We start from the raw sequence: 20,295 nt of genomic DNA, 5'->3' as shown, positions 1-20,295 counted from the left end.
AAGTCACCATTTGGGTGATCAATGTTTGCTTTAGTTGGGCTCTTGACCCTAAAGTTCTAAACTTTAGATTTTGTTTGGCTGCTGAAACTGAGTTATGACAGCCAGAAGAACAAAGTGTAAAGGTATCTGATGCTGTTGGTTATGTTTTGGCATAATCATCATTTGACCTGAACTCATTTAGAGCCTGATCTCTGACTTAGATTTATATTGGTAATTACAACATCACAGTATTCCTGATTCCATACGATCCTGATGTTTTTACTTAATCCAAAGGATTTCCTAAAAGTTGTTCTGATAAAACAAATATGTATTTTAGGCACACACAGACATCTAGAATCAGTGTATGAATCTCAACAATGGTGACAAACAAAAAATTCAATTAGGAAAAGGAAATTACTAAAACAAATCAGATCATAATTTATTCATACCGCAATGCATGATGGGAGCCATGAATGAGTTTTGATTGGTGGCACCCAGAATGCACTGCAACTTATTATTGTCACCATTGTTGAGATTCACAGGCTGATTATTGATGTCAGTGTGTCTTAATAAAATCATTTTTTCAGTCTTCCGATCAGAACAGCTTTTAAGAAATATCTTTGATTACATTGAAAAAACTGATAATTGTTTGCTATCAAATCATAGTGTTGCTGTAACTAACAAGGTAAAGTCACTCTATATGACTTAAGTGATATAGATCAAGTGATGATTATGTTACCGCGAGGTGGAGCCGAGATGAATGGCGTCGGCTGCTGCATGTGTGTTTATCTGTCATAACAATCTTGACTGATAAAAGCTTGTGCAGCAGAATAGATTTAATGCCTGATTCTTTCCACCGATACTAACTAGAAGAAACGTCATGGGGGGTGAAGGGAACGAATATACATTATCAACATTTATTGTTTTGTATTATTATTCAGTTTTGGTTGTTACTATATTTACTTTGATTAGAGGAATTGTAAGTATAACATGTCTTGTTTAAGTGGGCTCATGGTTTATCTTAAATACCTGTCTGTTGTCTCGGGGTCAGTTTTTGTTGTGTTCAGTTTTCCTTCGTTATTCCTAATACTGAGGTGAAGGTTGAAGTTTATTTTAAGTCTAGCTATTATTTGTTACATTACTTTCGGAATTAGTTTGTATTCTTTAATGATGACATTTTTTGATTGGTTGGTCATAATAAAAACTATTTTTTGTTGGAAATAATGTGTCCGCATGCCTTATTACCTGGCTTTATAACACACACACACACACACACACACACACACACTTTCATGTTTTATGGGGATTTTATAGACATAAACACAAAACCTTTTTGTATTTTAGCATTTAAAAAAACACACATCACAATCGTATTTATAAGCTGTTTTCCTCATGCTGGCTAAAAATATGTCCCCACAAGGATTTTGATTTTGCCATCTTTTTGGGGGCATTTTGTTCCCATAACGTAGGTAGGGTGACCACCTGTCCTGCTTTACGTTGTACTGTACAGCAATTTTACCCTTTGTCCCGCCTCACGCAAATTGAGCATCTGTCCCGCTTTTTCATTCGACCCTGCCTAAATCCACGGATGCGTCCATAGGCGTGCTGTTAACTTATGTCCAATAGTTCAGAGGAGAGGAATAAAAGCGGTAGTCGATAGGATGAGTCGTCGTACGTCAATCAAACTGCTGACTGGTGACGCCTCAACATTGTCAACAATCTCAAATTGCAGAGCGCGCTGTTCAGTCAGGTTAATCAGCCATGGCTAGTGCGGCCACGAAAAAGAGAAGATGCACTTTTAATAGCGAATGGACCGCAAGATACTCTTGGTTAAGACCTGTAGATGGCGAAGCAGAGAGAGCTTTTTGCACTTTATGCAAAAGCAGTTTTTCTGTGGGACATGGTGGAGAATACGATGTGAAGCGACATGGTGCATGTGAGTACCACAGAAAAAAAAGCACTTCATCAAGAAACATGCAAATCAGTGCAATCGTTTTTCAATAAACCAAATGACCCACAGGCTGACAAAGTTTCGCCAGCAGAAGTGACGAGCATTTATCATGCCGTACATCACACACATTAATATCGCTCTACCGACTGCAGTAACAAGTTAGCCCCAGTAATTTTTCCAGATTCTGAAATACACTGTTAGACCTTACCAGGTTTTTTTACAGTAAAATACTGGCAACACTGTTGCCAGTTATTTACTGTAAAAATGCACTAAAACTCGAGTTAACTAATTTCACTTGCAGAAACCGACTGCCTTAAACTGTAATTTAAAAGTATTAACTAAAATTTATAATGCATTAATAATGTGAGCAAAGTATTATTGTGAACTTATTTATTTAGAAACCACAAAAATAACTTTTGTAAATAAAGAGATTTCCACCGGATCAGCAACTACACAGTCAGTGCCTTTTAAATAAAGCAACATGCAGCGTATCATCAATGTTTGTAGATCTTCTCCTGGACTGAAGCACAGGCTCGACTCTTCAGCACAATGGTGACCCAAAAAACAAGATTTTACAGTAAACTACTGGAAACAGTGTTGCCAGTATAAACCTGTTTTATAACTTACAGTTTATTGCTGTTAAAATACATTTTGTGGGTGTGTCTTTTTATCTTTCACTGTTAACCCTTTCAACCCCACAGGAAAATCCACACTACAAAGACTAAAAGTAACATTGACAGTAGGGCTGGGCGATATATCGCACGATATTGTTATGCGCGTCTCTTCAGTAAAGCCGGTTCTTTGATTAGTAGTAAATCGCCTTCACCTGCTTTCAGATGGAAGATATGATGCAGATATGAGTGTTAAAGTTAATGAGATAATTAAGTGATTAATTTAGTGATCATTGAGCATTATTGAAGACACCTGATGTTAACAAGCAGAATCACTGAAGGAGAAAATCTAAAATTGCAAGCCACCGTTATGGCGATCAGTGTTTGCTTTAGTTGGGCTCTTGATCCTTATACTTTAAGTTTAAATTGTGTTTTTCTGCTGTTATTGATTTATTACAGTCAAATGAACAAAAACAAGTGTGATCTGATAGAGTTGGTTATGTTTTGACATAATCATGCTGTGATCTGAGTAATGAAACTCATTCAGATGATCTTGTTTAATTTGCTAGCAACAGTTTAGTGGTCCTACAGCATATGATAATTGTATGTTTCTTAAAATCCAAACCATTTCATAAAAATTGTTCTGATCAAATCACTTTCAAATGATTTATTTAGAAACGCAGACATCAATAATCAGCCTGTGAATCTCAACCATGGTGACAATAATAATCCTTGTTGCCACCAATCACAACTCATTAATGGCTCCCATCATGCATTGCGGTGAATAAATTATGATCTGAATTGTCTATGTAATTTAGTTTTCCTAATTGAATATTCTGTTCATCACCATTGTTGAGATGCATTGACTGAATCTTGAAATCTGTGTGTGCCTAAAACAATGTTTTTTTTTTTATACAACTTTTAAGAAATCCTTTATATTATATCACAAATTCTGGATATTTATGCAGAATCTCAAATATGCTGTAACCAACAGCATAAATCACAAACAATTAGCTCAAATGATGAATGTCATAATATAATCAATACCATTAGATCATTGTTTTTCTTTGTTCATCTGGCAGGTATAACCCAGTTACAACAGCTGAACATAATCTAAAGTTAATACTATAAGGGTCAAGAGCCCAACTAAAGCAAACACTCATCTCCATAATGGTGACCTGAAATTCCGGTTTTCTTCGTCAGTGATTCTGCTTTAGGTGTCTTCAATAATGCTCAATCATCACTCAATTAATCACTTAAATATCTCATTAACTTTAACACTCTTGAGTGTGGACTCATATACACTCCCAGGTGTGTTCATTTAACACTGGAGTTTTTGCTGTGTAAAGAGCCGTAGTTAACTGACAAGCTGAGCCATATCGCATTAAATATCGCTGGCGATACGTCCGCGATATTAGTGCGATTTGGCTCAGCTTGTCAGTTAACTACGGCTCTTTGTAGTAAATGCCGCTCCATCTGAAAGCAGGTGAAGGTGATTTACTACTAATCAAGGAACCGGCTTTACTGACGAGATGCGCATAACAATATCGTGCGATATATCGCCCAGCCCTAATTGACAGTGTTGCAGTGAGATAATTAAGAGAATATGTAAGTGATTGTTGAGCATTAGTGATGAACACCTGCTGTTAACAAGTAGAATCACTGAAGGAAAGAGGAACACAAGAACTACAACTGACTTCCAGCCATTACACATTATTACACTTATTATTAACCATTATGGCTTTATTTCTGTCATACATGTACGTTACCATTATAGAGATCAGTGTTTGCTTTAGTTGGTATGCTTATGCTATAAATTGAGTTTTTATTTATCTGCTTGAGCTGTGCTTTTGCAAGTCACACTTGTGCACACACAGTTTATGAATGATTGGTTTTGCCAAAATATGAAAATCATCATATTGCCTGTTCATTCATTAAAGGAATCATTCTCACTCATTCAGAGTTTAATTACTTTAATTACTCTCCAAAAGTGTTACTTTACCACCACTGTGAAACCACAGAAATAAATTACAATGACTATTTTTTAACACATCGTTCACAAACCAAAAAAACAGAGCTACACTGTCTTGTAGCAACATAGAGATATCAAAATTTAGCACATTAATCTCAACAATGGTGGCAATATTTTTTTTATTCATGCAGCAGTGCATGCTGGGAGTTTTATACTATCCTGGAAGCTTTTTTTTTTTTTTTTTTTTGCAGGGTGGTAGGGGAAGACTCGTTAATATTCATTGGGGAACTAATCCCTGATTGGCTCACCGTGACGCATTTCTAATGAGATGTGATAGAGAAAACGGACATCGTCTCCTTCGTGACAACAGACACTTTCACGAAGGTAAGGCATACCTGTGTCAACATTTGGTCATCCAAATCCGGAAGATTTGTGCGGAGACCGCTCACGAACTTCGCAAACTTCTGTATCTTTGCGGGGACACCGTCTTGATCTGCCACGTCAATCTGAGTGACGTGTGACAGCGAACCAATTGCAGATTAGTTCCCCAATGAATATTAATGAGTCTTCCCCTACCACCCTACAAAAAAAAAATTATTTGCATCCTGGAACCCAGCATGCACTACTGCATTAAACTTTTGATTGTTACCATTGTTGAGATTCATATTATATTTCTTGATGTCTGTGTGTGTCTGAGTCAGACAGGATTTTTTTTTGCATTACGTGATTACAATATTCTTTAGAAGACACGATTAACCGAAATATTGATTTCATGTTGTAGATTCACAGATTTATTTTATACCCATAAATTAACGTATGTTTCGTATTAAATACCAATACATTCAAAGAATATATACAGGAAAGATCTGAAAATCAGATGTGTCCAGAATGACTCACCACATCTCAAAAGCCAATAACACCAAATCAATTTCCTATTGACTTTTTCTTGCTACAACTAATGTGTTTTATAAACTCACTGTTACAGCAGTCAGAGAGAGATGAATGTAAGAAGTCCAGGGACAAGAGACCAACTAAAGCAAATACTGATCTCCATTATGGTGACAACAAACTTTATTATTTTTACTTTATTATCTGTTAATTCTCAACAAGAACTTTTGTACATGTATGAAATAAATAATCGTAAACTGGTTTCACACTCAGTGTTGCTGGAGGTCAGTTGTAGTTTTTGTGTTTCTCTTTTCTGTTCTTGTTTCTCTGTCCTTCAGTGATTCTGCTTATCAGGTGTTCATCAGTGTCTCAATTCACTCGCTTCTTTTCATTCAAGTGGACTATATTAGTGAACTAATGTAGGGAATAGTGAATGAGGGTATAGGGTGTGATTAGGAACACAGCCTCTGAGTGTCAACTTTGAGAGCTGTTAATTCACAGTATATTCCTGTAGCCTAGTTTTGTTTTCTACGGTATATTACTGTTTTAATGGAAAATGGTATGATAGTGTCAGAATTTGGACTTTTGCCAGTATTTTACTGTAAAAAACCTGGTAAAGTCTAACAGTGTAGCTAAGAAAATGTCGTGTGGCCGCACCAAAGCAACATCTATTGTAACAGATGTCCTCGCTCCGGTCTCAGTGGAAAAATGTATTCAAGAACTGACATCACCTATGCTTGCGGGTGGAACGCACACACCGTTTTTTTTCAGTGGCGTCAGATTAACCACGGCAGCACCAAGCTTTTCCCCCTGGCAGTGAGATACTGGACCCCAGAGCTTGGGTTAAAGAATAGAGTTGTTGATTTTTACGAGAATAGCGCAGAGACGTCAGAATCAATTCACCGCCAGATTACTAACAAACTAAAAGAGAATGGCCTAAGACTGGAGATGATCTCTGCTTACACTGCTGATAATGCATTTACATTTACATTTAGTCATTTAGCAGACGCTTTTATCCAAAGCGACTTACAACTGAGGACTAAACCAAGTGAGTCATCGTGAAGAGGCAAAAACAACGCAAGAAGTGCTCAAAATACAAAGTTCAGACATAGCTCGGAGTAGCATAAGCCAGACAAGCGAGGATTTAGAGGAAAGGATTTATTTTTTATTTTTTTATTTTTTTATGTTAAGTGCTCCCGGAAGAGATGAGTTTTCAGTTGTCTTTTGAATGCTGTCAGGGATTCTGCATTCCGGATGACGGTGGGGAGATCATTCCACCAGCATGGAACCGTGAATGAGAATGTTCTGGAGAGTGATTTTGTGCCCCGCTGTGATAGTACCACAAGCCGTCGCTCATTGACCGATCGTAGGCTTTTGGTAGGGATGTAGACTTGTAGTAAAGAGTGGAAGTAGGAGGGAGCTGAACCTGTGGTCAATCTGTAAGCAAGCGTCAAAGCCTTGAACTTGATGCGAGCAGCGAGTGGTAGCCAGTGCAGGGAGATGAACAGAGGAGTGACGTGGGCCCTTTTGGGCTCGTTGAAGACAAGACGAGCTGCAGCATTCTGGATCATTTGTAGAGGTTTAGTTGCACATGATGGAAGTCCAGCCAGAAGAGCATTGCAGTAATCAAGCATAGAAATGACCAGGGCCTGGACGAGAAGTTATGTTGCATGATCAGTTAGGAAAGGCCTGATCTTTCTGATGTTGTGCATAGCAAACCTGCATGATCGAGCTGTCTTTGTAATGTGGTCTGTGAAGGTCAGCTGATCATCAAAGATTACTCCAAGATTTCTGACCGACCTTGATGGGGTGATTGAGGATGAATCTAGCTGGATAGTGAGGTCGTGCTGTAGAGACTGATTGGCAGGGAGGACGAGAAGCTCAGTCTTTGCCAGGTTGGGCTGCAGGTGATGTTCCTTCATCCATGCCGAGATGTCTGCCAGACAGCTTGAGATCCGTACAGCTACTGTGGGATCATCTGGTTGAAATGAGAGGTAGAGCTGGGTGTCATCAGCATAGCAATGGTAAGAGAAACCATGTGCCTGTATGATGGGTCCCAGTGATGTGGTGTAAATGGAGAAGAGGAGCGGTCCGAGAACTGAACCCTGAGGAACCCCTGTGGTCAGTTGATGTGCTTTGGATAACTCACCTCTCCATGCGACCTTGAAGGACCTACCTGTGAGATAGGACTCAAACCAGTTGAGGGAGGTTCCAGCGATGCCCAGTGATGAGAGGACGGACAAGAGGATCTGATGATTCACAGTGTCGAAGGCAGCAGACAGGTCCAGTAGAATGAGAACTGATGATTTGGAAGCAGCTTTTGCGATCCGCAGGGCTTCCGTGACTGACAGCAATGCAGTCTCAGTTGAATGTCCTTTCTTGAAGCCAGATTGGTTGACATCCAGCTGGTTGTTCAGAGACAGGAAGGATGATACTTGGTTAAAAGCAACTCGTTCAAGTGTTTTCGCAATGAATGGTAGGAGAGAGACAGGTCTGTAGTTCTCTAGAAGTGATGTGTTTAATGTTGGTTTTTTAAGCGAGCCTGCTTAAATGCTGTAGGGAAAATGCCAGTGTGGAGGGATGAGTTGATAATGTGTGTGAGAGCTGGTAGAAGTGTGGGAGAGATGGCTTGTAGAAGGTGTGAGGGGATGGGGTCTAGAGGGCAGGTGGTAGGATGACTGGAGAGGAGAAGTTTAGATACTTCTTCCTCGGTTAGTGGAGTGAAGGAGGAGAGAAGGTTATTGGCTGTGGGAGAGGTTAGTCTGGGTTCCTGTGTGTGTGAATCTGAGAACTGACTGCTGATAGTTGTAGTTTTGTTAGTGAAGAAGTTAGCAAAAATCATCAGCAGTTAGCGAGGAGGTGGGTGTTGGTGGAGGTGGACAGAGGAGAGAGTTGAATGTCTTGAACAGTGTTCGTGTGTTAGAGGCACTGTTGATGTTGTTTTGGAAATATGAAGATTTTGCGGTGTGAACATCAACAGAGAAGGCTGATTTTTGATTTGCGCCATTTCCTCTCCGCTGCCCTGAGCTTGGTTCGGTGTTCACGAAGAACCTCAGATAACCAGGGGTTAGAGGGAGTAGTGCGTGCTGGCCTAGAGGAGAGAGGGCAGATATTGTCTAAAGAAGAGGTTAGGATGGAGCATAAAGTATCCGTTGCAGTATTCACATCCAGAGATGAGAAATGTGAGGGTGAGGGAAGAGAAGATGACACAGCAGAGGAAAGATGGGATGGAGAAAGTGAGCGCAGGTTTCGTCTGAAAGTAAATGGTGGGGAGGTTGGTGGAGCATGGGTAGTGAGTTGTAGATTGAAAGTAATGAGGAAATGATCTGAAACTTGGAGAGGTTTCACCAAAATGTTGTCTGTGATACAGTTGCGTGTGTAAACCAGGTCCAGTTGGTTGCCTGACTTGTGAGTACCGGTGGTGATGAGGCGTTTGAGATCGAAAGAGGCTAGGAGAGAGATGAAGTGTTGCATACGGCCTCGCTAGGTGGATGTTGAAATCGCCAAAGACTAAAAGTGGGATGCCATCCTCAGGGAAAGAGGACAGCAACACATCCAGCTCCTCTACAAAACTTCCCAGTTGACCTGGGGGGCGATAAATAACTACAATATGGATCTTCATGGGAGTTGTAAGTGTAATAGCATGATATTCAAATGAGTTGTTATTGCATAGAGAAGAGAGAGTTGAAAATTTCCAATTGTTAGAAATGAGAAGACCAGTGCCCCCACCCCTCCCCGACTGGCGAGGGGTGTGAGAGAAAGAGAAGTTGTTAGAGAGAGCAGCAGGGGTTGCTGAGTCTTCTGGGCGGATCCAGGTCTCAGTCAAGGAAGGGGAGGCCACAGATTTGGCCCAGGATCTGGGAGCCATGCTTGGGCGACATGTAAACCTAGACATGACTGAAAGTGTTCCCAGTGCTGAGGCAGATGTTGCAAAGTAAGTTGCTTTCCACATCTAGATTTTTTACACTTGCATCTTGCTTTAAAATCTGTCCATTGATATTTACAGGAATACACTCTGCACTCTCCAGCACTTGCTAAGGGAAAAACTGGGAGAGGAATCACCTTTTAGTCCGCTAACCCATACGCTTGGACCACAAGTGGTAGATGTTGTCATCTCATTTTTAATCAGTCAGTTTAAGTAGAGCCATTGAACACAATAACTAATGATTGTTAAATTGTAACCAACATTGTCATCTCAGTTAAGCAAGTAATGTTACATTTAATTGGTTTAAAATATACAACATATCACTGTTGCAGAACACATTCAGACAGCTGAGTAATGTAAAACGTTCATGGTTTATTTAGCTTTATTTACAATTAAATATGGCATTACTATTATTTTGATGTTGTAAAACGATGCATTTAAAATGTATAAGTAAAATAAACATACAAAAATCAGCTGCCTCTTTCACTTCATTTCTCATATGCACACTTAAATTTAGCAAGTTAATTTTAAATGTATATTTTACATTGTCTTAGTGCCTTAGTTTGTTTTTTCATATCTACATTCGCTTTTATAATTTAGTCTGCCGTCTTTTGAATTTCTGTCCATAGGTTTCTATTTTAAATGTGAATAGCCGCGTTTCCACTGTCGGGCCAGGGCCGGGCCAGGGCTAACAGCGAGCCGAGCCGAGCCAGTGGCCTCGGGCCTCAAGCACCGGGCTTGTGTTTCCACTGCCGGGCCAGTAGCCCCGCAGCGCTGCCCTAAACCCCGCCCCTAACACGCCTTTCTGGATCAAACGTCATACAACCCAACCCATTTCAGCGGGTATTATGAATTTATTTATTTTTTAAGTTAGGAAGATAGCATGTAAATTAACTCACCGGCCGTGGCTGCAATAGTGTCCCGATTGTCTCGCAAGTCGCCACTAACAGAGGGACGGTGACCCAGCACACCGTCCATCAAGTCGAACCATGGAAAGTCCCTTCTCTGAGCTCCGCTTTGACCATTGTGCGTTTGAATCGCTTTGTACAATACTGCGCCTGCAACTTTTTTATTTTTTCCCGAACTTGAAGCTTTGCTCGCTGAATGCTTAGCTTAGAAAGTTCAGCATCGATGTATTTTATAACTTCACACGCCGTCAAATTGACGTTGTACCCTTTCTTCTGTCCAACTGCTCAGAAGAGCTTTGGTATCTTCGACAGACCAGTACAGGCGATTCTCCATTTCGAGCAGCGATTATTTTGTGCGATATAAAAAAAGTGAAATGTGCATCTTGCCGCAGACCATAACTTTCCATAACACCGATAAACTTTTACCTTTTACCTTGCACACGCCTCTAGCCCGAGCTGGCCCGCTTTGGCCCAAGGTATTCGACAGGCCAGAAATCCTGGCCGTTGGCCCCGAGTAAGCCCCAATCAAGCCCCAGAAGTGACAGTGGAAACGCGGCTATTAAACTACCTAAATCAGAGAAGAATTTGAATCATCAAATCAAGCCAGTTGCTTTACTGAAAACAAACAGACATTTAAATGAAATCCTGGTTAAAACGCAGCAATACTACAGCGGAGAACGGGGAGGATGAAGAAAAAAAAGAAATCCAAAGTGGAGCCAACAAAATACCGTCAATACCAGGAGGGGTATGTTATGTTTTGATGGGATTCACGGCAACAAAGTTACTCATGGTGTGGCAATACGAAGTGACCGTTCTCGAAAGGGAACGTACTCGATTACTATCGTAACCTCGGTTCCCTGAGAGTAGGGAAGGGGTGTTGCGCTGCCTGTCGAACTGTAGTAACATGGCAAGTTGTCGCTTCAGTCGATTTAATCCTGCTGTAATGGCGAATTCGGGTTCCCTTTATAGGCGATCTGTGTGTCTACGGGCTGATAGCTGTTTGGCGCACACGTCAGAGGCACCTTCGCCATTGATGTGCAGTTGCTGCAGCACAGCGAATCAGTGAGTCAGTCACTGATCACTACTTCGTAGTCATAGGCACATCACTATATCGTAGTCATAGCTTTTATTTCTATCTCAAATGATTGGGGCCGGTCAGGGGTACTTGGCTGAGAAAAAAATTTGATAGGGGGTACGTTATTGAAACAGATTGAGAAGCACTGGCCTATAGTGTTTCATCGCCATCTACTGGCCTGTCAGCAGAATAAAGCGTTTTTAGTCGTTTTTGCGGATCGTTTTGACAAAGTCTGTACGCAGAAAACTCAAAGAAAAACCGTGTCCGTTTTAAGCATATCGTTGTCGTGTAAACGTACCCTGATTCAGAGTTACTTTAACACTCTTTAGACTGGGACCATATGTGCTCTAAACAGAGTTAATTTAACTCAGTTAATTTAATCAAAAACATTTAGAAAGACAGAGACAGAGAACAAAATAAAGTACATTTGAGAATTGCGGTTCGGCAAACTTTTATTAAATATATTGTGCACCATTCATTCTGCTGTTTGCAACCAAAATAATATTGCATTATATACATTATACAGTTTATTAAATTCTATACAATCCAAGGCAAGTGAAGCGGTTAGTTGATGTTTCCGTCCACGTATCGTAATACTGTCCCTGATGTTGTCTGTATGCTACAAACAAACACAAAACAATAATCAGTCATCAGATTTTACCTCAAATCTACTGTTTTATACAGCGCTCTTACCATTCTACTAACTCTGCTCCAACTATATCATGAATGTGATACTTCATCTGGAATTTAACATGTGAAGTTGTGCGGCGTCCCTCAAGTTCAGTCTTCAGGATTTCACTGTATTTGGATTTCTTCACCATGCCAAGTACAGCTTTGCGCCCTGTTATAAAATCGGATATAATGCAGTAGCAATAGTTAAAGCGCTGATCGTGAGTCTTGTGGTAAACACACCTACCCTTGATGAAGTACTTAATGAATTTGCCAGAGTTTGGGATTGAAAGCCACCAGCTGCCCGCGTCCCTCACCGTGAGGACGCCTGACTTCACCAGCTGCCTGCAAGCCAGAAACCATCAGAAATATTTATGTTGCTAAGCAAAAGACTATGTGCAATAACCATTACCATAGTAAACATGGTAAATATGACCACATGAAGGAATCAGACAAATCATAATGGCTATCACAATCGTGTATTTATTTTTATTGTTCAGAACGTCTCGTCTCTTTATACCGGACTGTCTGATATCCATATTTAGCTCCACCAAATAATAAACCAACTCTGGGCTTTTCAAGGGCTTCCTCTGTTTCTCTGATTGAAAATATAACTATATTGGGAGAGAGTGCTAAAGCTCCTCAGGTCGTATTTTTGGTGGCATATTTGTAGAAATGACCATTCTTTCTAAATGTGATATAAACACACTGTCCTGTGACTAAATAAACAGAAACAGACTCAATAAGTAGCTGTGTGTCATCTTTATTTTGTGAAATAAAGGTAAACCACTTTATTTCAGTGTGACTAATGTGCAGTCTTTACACAAATTAATTCATTATAATCAATGTACCACTTTTTATTGTAAACCTGTGGTAAAACATCTATGCTTGGGTTTTCAATCTTTAAGCAAACAACAAAAATGCCAGCAAACGGTCACTTTTATCATGTTTGTTTTGCGATCTCGCTGATTCCAGTGATTTCTTTCTGATTAGTTTTCTGATAAAACTTCCATTTGTTGGTGAAATGAAGGGTTTGTGTGTCGTTGTTCCAGAGAAGTGTGTTACGGGCGTGTTTTAGTGAAGCGCTGAGGAGCTTCTGGCCCAACGGTGGAAACGCAGCAGGTTTTGGGCCCGGGTTAGACTTTGAATGTTATTCTATGTGTTAGTTTGTTGGCTGATTGAGACTAGCAGTAAGCTAGATCAACATCAGAATAACATACTGATCATATTCTAACAGGTTTTGGGCCCTAACCCTAACCCGGCTCGCACTGGCCCGACTAATGAACAACAAACCAGCATTTGTGTCCTTACGTGATCTCAGAGTCCGTGAAGAGGAACTCCTTCAGCATCTTTTCTTTGTTGAAGCTCAGATCGGAGCAGCCGGGAATTAGTTTATCCAGGAATTTCTCCACAGTTTCCAGTGTTTCTCTTCCGGCTTCGCCCTGCAGGACTTTGGCTCTGTAGTCTTCAGCAAACACCAGAGCGAAAGCCTCCGAGTCGAAGCCCAGCTGGAACATCAACAGCTCGCCGCTCGCCCGCAACTCATTCTGAGCCGGAGAAACCAGTTGCAGAAACACTGTTAAGAGCTAGCATGACCAGCTAGCGGTTAGCCAAGGGGTAATCTGGTTACTTTTCGGATTCAAATTAGACAAATCAAAGAGTAACTTACTCAAACCTCATCCTTGGGTCCTTTTGACCCGAACAATTTTTTTAAAAAGCTTTTAAAAATTATTCATTAGAGGGGTCCAAGACCCTTGGACTTTTGTCGCACTTAAACCACGAATACACACACAAAAAAATTAAATGGACTCGAGGAGTTTTGTGGTTGAAATGTAAAAAAAGTAACAAATCATTGACTCTCGGGTCAATTTGACCCCCTTAGGAATAAATGGGATGCAAGGAATGCTTCAGTACACACAGACAACCCTAAAAATGCTCAAAATTCAAACTAAAAATGTTACTAAAATATTATTTATTTATTTATTTATTTATTTTCCACAAGAGGTCGGCAAAGACTCCCAATGTAAGATATTTTGAGATGAATTAAAAGGGTTATGCATTGTGTTATTTTGAATTTAAGTCGAAAGAATGTGAGGAATTTGCTCATAAATATATATATTTTTAATTTAAATTATGATTGTAACCGGTAGGTGGCTGCCATTTCCACTCCCAAATATTTATTTTTAATCGTTTTACTTTTGAATTATTATTTCGATCGACATTATTAATAAAATTGCTGCCCTCAAATGTTAATCCGGAGCCTTGCAAACTTAAAATAATACTGATATAAAATAAACCTTTGTTTATAACTAGCCTACTACAATATATATTTTTTAAAAATTAAAAGGAGCTGTTTTTGTTTTATATGCTAAGAAGACACCCCAGGAGGTGGGTCAAGTAGCTCTATCATTGTTCAAAGTAAAAACAGATCAGACTTTATGATGTTAGTTTTAATAAATAATTTATTTTTTAAATCAAGGATATTTCTCTGGCATTTCTTTCTTTTTGCTGTATCATATCGAACCGAACCGTGAATTTTGTGAACCGTTACACCCCTACTATTTATACTATCAAATCTAGTAATTTAAAGGTAAATACAAATAAAAAATAAATCTCCCCAAAAAATTGGATTAAAAAATACAAAAAAATATTATCAAAATGAAATAAAATAAGCTTTCTGGAAAAAACAAACAACAACACAAAATTTTAGGGCTTTCGGGTCATTTGATCCGCGAGAGAAAGATGTGTTACAAAGTGCGAGGGAAGGATGAAGGTTGAAGTTATGACCAGTTTTTAAAGAAAGATGTGCTACAGGCCACATAACTCATCATGACTGAAGGTCATTATTAAATCATCAGCGCTTTGCGAGGATGAATACTTTAGCACAAGCGGATCTCACCAGCTGCTTGTCCACGGAGGTTCTGTCGCTGTGTAAACTGTACAGCTGGTGTTTCAGCACCACTGGAGGGAGGCTGTCGTTGAAGAGTTTGCGTGAGAACAGTGTCATGAGGTTCTGCAAGCTTGAGCGGATATCAGCTGCTCCTTCTGCTGAACACACACCCTTATTTCATTACTTACATCAGATTCACACATTTGTGTATTACATCATTTCACTCAGAAATAGGTTTCACAGACAAAGGATTAAGATAGTCCCAGACTAAAATGAACTGGTTTAACTGATATACCATTGTCTTGTCTCAAGAAGATGCACACCAGATGTTTTTTTTTTCTAAGGCACGTTTATAAAAGCTAGTTTAGCACGTTTATAAGGCCTAATCCTGGCTTAATCTAAACCCTGTCTGTGAAACCGGAGCGGAGAGTAGTATTTTAAGCCTGTAATAGCATGTGTATCGTGCCATATTAATATATTTACATACTTTAAGATGCTTGAAAAGTCATTCAAATAATTACTGTTCAGAAAGTCATATGCGTTCTTACATTATATTACAATTTTACTTAAAGTAGGGCGGGGCTTGATTTTTGATTGGATGGTTGTGGTTTGCTATTGGTGGATCTCGTGTGAGTGACAGGTGCTGTATTCCCCGTCACACTCACATTTTCACTAAAGCAGTTGGAGATTAAACAACATTGGCCGAGTAATGGTGTACTAAATCAGTGACATTGATTGCATGAATCCATATTTATATCTGGAGCCTAAAATAAGTAATATTTTAAGGAGGACAGACGTCAACTGACACATTAATTTATAATGTGTATTTAATGTTAAGTGTTTTTGATCTGCATGAGGGGGTAAATGACTGATCTTACCGTGACTGTCTCCGGCAACAGCGTCAGCTGCGGATCTGCGTCTCTTTAAGCAGAAAGTGTCTGCGATCAGCGCTCGTTTTCTGCTCATATCCCACTTTTTACAGAGAACATTTATCTGTTTACTCTCATATAGCTGCTATATACTCTCATAGAGAAGCGCTAAACCGCCTATATATGTCATATATCCTTGCTGAAGTGACTCAAGATATATCAAGAATATCTTTTAAGAAACTCTACTGTTTAACTCGAGTTCGTATGTGTGTTACACAGACAGTTCATCAAACACACCAGCTGACTGAGACTCTTCCTCGTTGGTTTTAGCATGAATGAGCGCTTCTGCTGCCCTCTGGCGGACTGTTTTAAAACAACACGCTCACGCACATATTTATAATGATTGTTCTAATAGTAGAATATCCTAAAATATATATTTTTGAGAAGAAACCTGTTTCGATCATAGGCTGTAAATCTTTCTCCAGTTATGTTGCTACTGCGAGTTTGTTTGCGGTTTGCGCACCCCTTGTTTTAATTTCCCGGAAGTGATGTAGACGATGATGCGTGGTTTACGTCATGGTTGCTTTTTAATAAGAAAACCGATGAAAAACAATATATTTCAAATAGTGTACCCCAAAAAGGTGAATTGTTTAACCCTTTCTTTCTAATTTTCGAATTAGGTTCCAATACTCTTATTATTGAGTTCTTAAAATATGATTTTGAACATCTATTGTTCCATTGGCTGGTGGACGCTTGTGTTGCATCACGGAAATTGTTCGCCACAAAATAAAACGATAATTTTTTGTTTCTGTTGCTGCTGCTATTAAAAGCTTGATTAACAGCGAAACTTTAACAGGAATCTTCATCTAGTTGCCGTTGACTCGTATGGAGTGACGTGTCCCTCACCGTCACCGAGACTCGTGTTTGTTGAAGTCACTTTCCCTCAGACTCGCTAAAGTACTCATACTTACCTGGCAGGGGGGACACCATGATCATGACGGTGGTTCTCCCAAGGCGTGACTCAGCCATTGCACTCTCGGCTTTGTTGACCCTTGTGAGTTCCCCAAATGTGGGAATCTCGACTGCAGAATTTATGATTTGGGGGACTGCGTTCGCGCTCTCCCCTAATATACTGGTGAAGGAAAGAGTGGTGTGATTTTGAGTAGCAGAACTACTCTTGTTTACATTTGATTTATGACTGTTTAACCGTGTAATGTTAAATTTCTGCAACATAATCGAATTGTAATGATGTGAAATCTGCTGGGTATCAGTTCTATCATTATTATTATTAAATGTTTCTATTGCAAAAATGAATATGCATAATTATGAATAGCTATTTGATTATTTGAATGGATATGGACATTTCTATGGGTTCAGTGATACTAACAGAAATTGTTAAATAAAATGTCACTATAATAATCACTCGTTCCACTCGTCACGCAAATGTAATACATAATTGAAAAACAGCGGTTTATCCCATGCATTTATGATTATAAAATGCTGTCAAGTGTATACATTATTTTGTTCCCCAATAACGGGAATACAGCTCTGAACTGTAAACACTGCTTAGTTTTCTTAATGCTTGACATGTCTTTCAGTCTGTTATTGTCTTGAAATCAATATTCTTGTAGTGACTTTATTTTGTTACAACTGGTTACTGAGTTTATATACAAAATACTTTTATGTTTTACATTTTTCTATGTATTGTTCAGTGTTTTTAAAGCATCCCAGTTGCATAGATTAATAAAGGACCAATGTATCTTTACTATGTAGTTCATTATGTAAAATACATCATTGTACATTAGACGATGCATGGCCTAATATGGGTGAGTGTAAGTAACATGATTTATGAATTGACCAAAGTCTCGACAGACTACAGTTGTAACAATTCTGTGCTGTTCATAGAAGTTATGAGAATTACACAATATAACTAATAACTTTATTACACTGCTTTAAAACAGATCACCATCAACAATTAATTTATGAAAGCCATGATTAGTTGATTAAAGTTAATTCATATCATCATATTTAACTTCTGAAAATATGCATTGTATGTTTTTGTTCATAAGTTGAGGAATATGCTATTGCTTAATAATGTGGTATGTCAGATTAAATGCATAAATTAAGTTTTAATAAGGGGTACAATGTAATTTAGAGTAGTATGAGTCAGATATGATATATTAGGTTATATACTGTACGGACTGTAACTTTCTGCAGCGATCAATTCAACAAGGTGAGCTAGGCTAATCGAGCTAATCACGTGTCATTCAAGGGGCACAATCATAATAGATATTGTTCTACTTCCGAATCACTCGTTTTTTGGGGTTTTATGCAGATCGTGTGACGTCCAATACAAAACCTTGCCTTCGCTATCGACGTGTGGATAAACTAATATATGCAGGGTCTCTCTTCTGCGATTGGTTGTCTACACTCGAAATTCTGTGATCTGATTGGTAGTCTACGGTCAGTGACTGGAGACTCTCGGCCAATCAGAACGCTTAATTGTCTATGGTCACTGTAGAGACGTACCCATAGACTGTAAAAAAATATGGACGTAGTGTCCGTGACGTCACCCGTATGTTTCTGAAGAGCGTTTTTGAAGCCTAAAGTGGGCGGGGCCAGCCGTCGCCATCTTGGCAGCGCGTCACTTCTCGTACCCTATAACTACCGTAATTCCTCAAATAAAGGCCGGGGCCTTTATTTACCTGATCTGCAGATGGTAGCCGGCTTTTATTTGAAGCAGGCTTTTATTAGAGGCAGGCCTTTATTTCTAATTCGCGATCCCCGCCCGCCCGCCAGCCAAGTTTCCATGGTGACGCGTCATGCTTGGCACGTGTTCACCACAGCCAAAATAGCGCTGTATGACAGATGTAGCGCTTTTATTTCTAAATATTAACAAACTTGCTTACCATGTCATCAACTATCTTGTATTCTGACTCTCAAATCCGTGTAAGTGAGTTTGTTTTGTCGTTTAAAACCCTTTATAAATGATCTTGATCTGTAACGTGAGATGGGCACCGCAGTTCGGAGATTCCAGTTGTATTTGTTAAGTTACAGCGCGTGAATTCTTCAGTTTCTCCCGAAATACATGAAAGTAAGTGGCCGGTGAACTGGGTGAAGAATAGAGTAAACTTTATAGTTACTTACACTGTGTATCTGATATGAATAAAACACGTCGCCAAATATATTTGAATGGATTGTTATTGCGGCTTCCATAGACACCATTGTGTATTTTACAAACTATAAATTTATTGTTTTGCTATAAATCATATCTATTTAAATGTCTGAAACCTAAAATAAACATGTGGTTAAAAAAACACTGAATAGTTGTGATATATGACAAGCGCTGAGCGCGTCCGTCTTTGAGTGTACACTCATTTAAAGTGTACCTATTCACACTATTTTTTCCCCCGGCCTTAATTTGAGACCGGCCTTTATTTGTCCGCGTTGACCACGCCCCCGGCCACTATCAGAGGCCCGGCGTTTATTTGAATACCGGTCTTTATTTGAGGAATTAATTTCGAGTGTAGACAACCAATCGCAGAAGAGAGACCCTGCATATATTAGTTTATCCACACGTCTACACGATAACAGAAAATGGGCAAAGAGGCGGGCCGTGGGTGGAGCTGAGGTGCTAATGCTATATGCTACTGGCCTTGCGCTAAAGTGATAGCTGTTTGAAGAAGTAAAGCCAATAGTGAAAGTTCATGTTTTTGCCCTTTGAAATATTATAATAGTTAAAAGACATAACTAAAAGTGAGACTGTGTATCGTGATGTATTATTATTCTGCTATAAAAATGTATTATCATGCAGTAACTTACAATAGTGCTCTGAGCTTGCGTGTGACAGTGATTCATGCTCATATGTCAGTCAGCATGGCATCGCACGTCAAGTCCGTAAAGACCTTTATTCAGTCCATTTTAAAATCTGATTTTGGCCGCCTCTCATTTTCTCAAATGGGTTACACCAAAGATATTACCTCAGAAGTTCAAGTAAATGCACTAGAAATCCGCGCTCATTCAAGGGTGTGCATCTACTGCATGGACGGAGAGAAAGCACTGACACTTGCAGGATTTCATCTGACGGTACTTTTTATTTAACAGCATTTTAAAAGTAAAATAAGCATCTGTTCCGTGAGAGCAACAGTACCGCATAACGAGTGTGGTCCCTCTAAATATAGACTTTTTTAGCAAGGAAATTGTCAGACATTCATTAACGTAGTGCATGCGAGGAAAACAACTGGAAAATACAGCGCTGGTTGTTCTCTCCATACCAGTCTATGCTCCATACTCGACGACAACAACGGAATCCAACGGCGTGGGCGAAGGTATAATGCGTGTATTAAATTGTATGAAATAATCCCGAAAAAAGCACAAACACGGCAGAGATGGCAAGTACAGCAGCTGCTGGAATTAGCTGAGAGTGACAGACAAACGGCCGCAATCCACCTGTCACTCAAGTGGCCACGCCCTTAATTATGCAGGTTTAATATAATTTGAACGGATGAGTTGTAAAAAAATTCACCCCCCTCACAGTCGTCATGAAGGGCAAAATAAG

General features: G+C 39.5%; 1 protein-coding gene and 1 non-coding gene across 5 annotated transcripts; one reads left to right on the top strand and one right to left on the bottom strand.

Moving 5' to 3' along the window:
* Positions 1-11,861: 11,861 nt before the first annotated feature.
* LOC130084995 (serine/threonine-protein kinase 19-like) lies at positions 11,862-15,888 on the bottom strand. 4 transcript variants are annotated; one of them, XM_056250545.1, is made up of 6 exons: positions 15,747-15,888; positions 14,878-15,026; positions 13,290-13,525; positions 12,226-12,323; positions 12,003-12,150; positions 11,862-11,928 (listed from the first exon to the last, which is right to left on the bottom strand). In XM_056250545.1, exons 1-6 carry the CDS (start codon positions 15,832-15,834, stop codon positions 11,874-11,876), a joined length of 774 nt encoding a protein of 257 aa, XP_056106520.1. In that variant the 5' UTR covers positions 15,835-15,888; the 3' UTR covers positions 11,862-11,873. The 4 variants fall into 4 exon arrangements, with proteins under 4 accessions (XP_056106520.1, XP_056106521.1, XP_056106517.1 ...); XM_056250546.1 differs by having other exon boundaries at positions 14,878-15,023; XM_056250542.1 differs by having other exon boundaries at positions 12,003-12,323.
* Positions 15,889-16,700: 812 nt separating this feature from the next.
* Positions 16,701-16,864, top strand: LOC130085005 (U1 spliceosomal RNA). Its single transcript, XR_008807091.1, has one exon. It is a non-coding gene; the product is annotated as a U1 spliceosomal RNA (small nuclear RNA).
* Positions 16,865-20,295: the final 3,431 nt, after the last annotated feature.

The sequence above is a fragment of the Rhinichthys klamathensis genome, unplaced genomic scaffold, assembly GCF_029890125.1.
Source record: "Rhinichthys klamathensis goyatoka isolate OS25496 unplaced genomic scaffold, OSU_Roscu_1.1 h1tg000070l_1, whole genome shotgun sequence".
NCBI lineage: Eukaryota > Metazoa > Chordata > Actinopteri > Cypriniformes > Leuciscidae > Rhinichthys > Rhinichthys klamathensis.
Note: the sequence above shows the minus strand (reverse complement) of the source record. Positions and strands in the feature narration are given on the sequence as shown.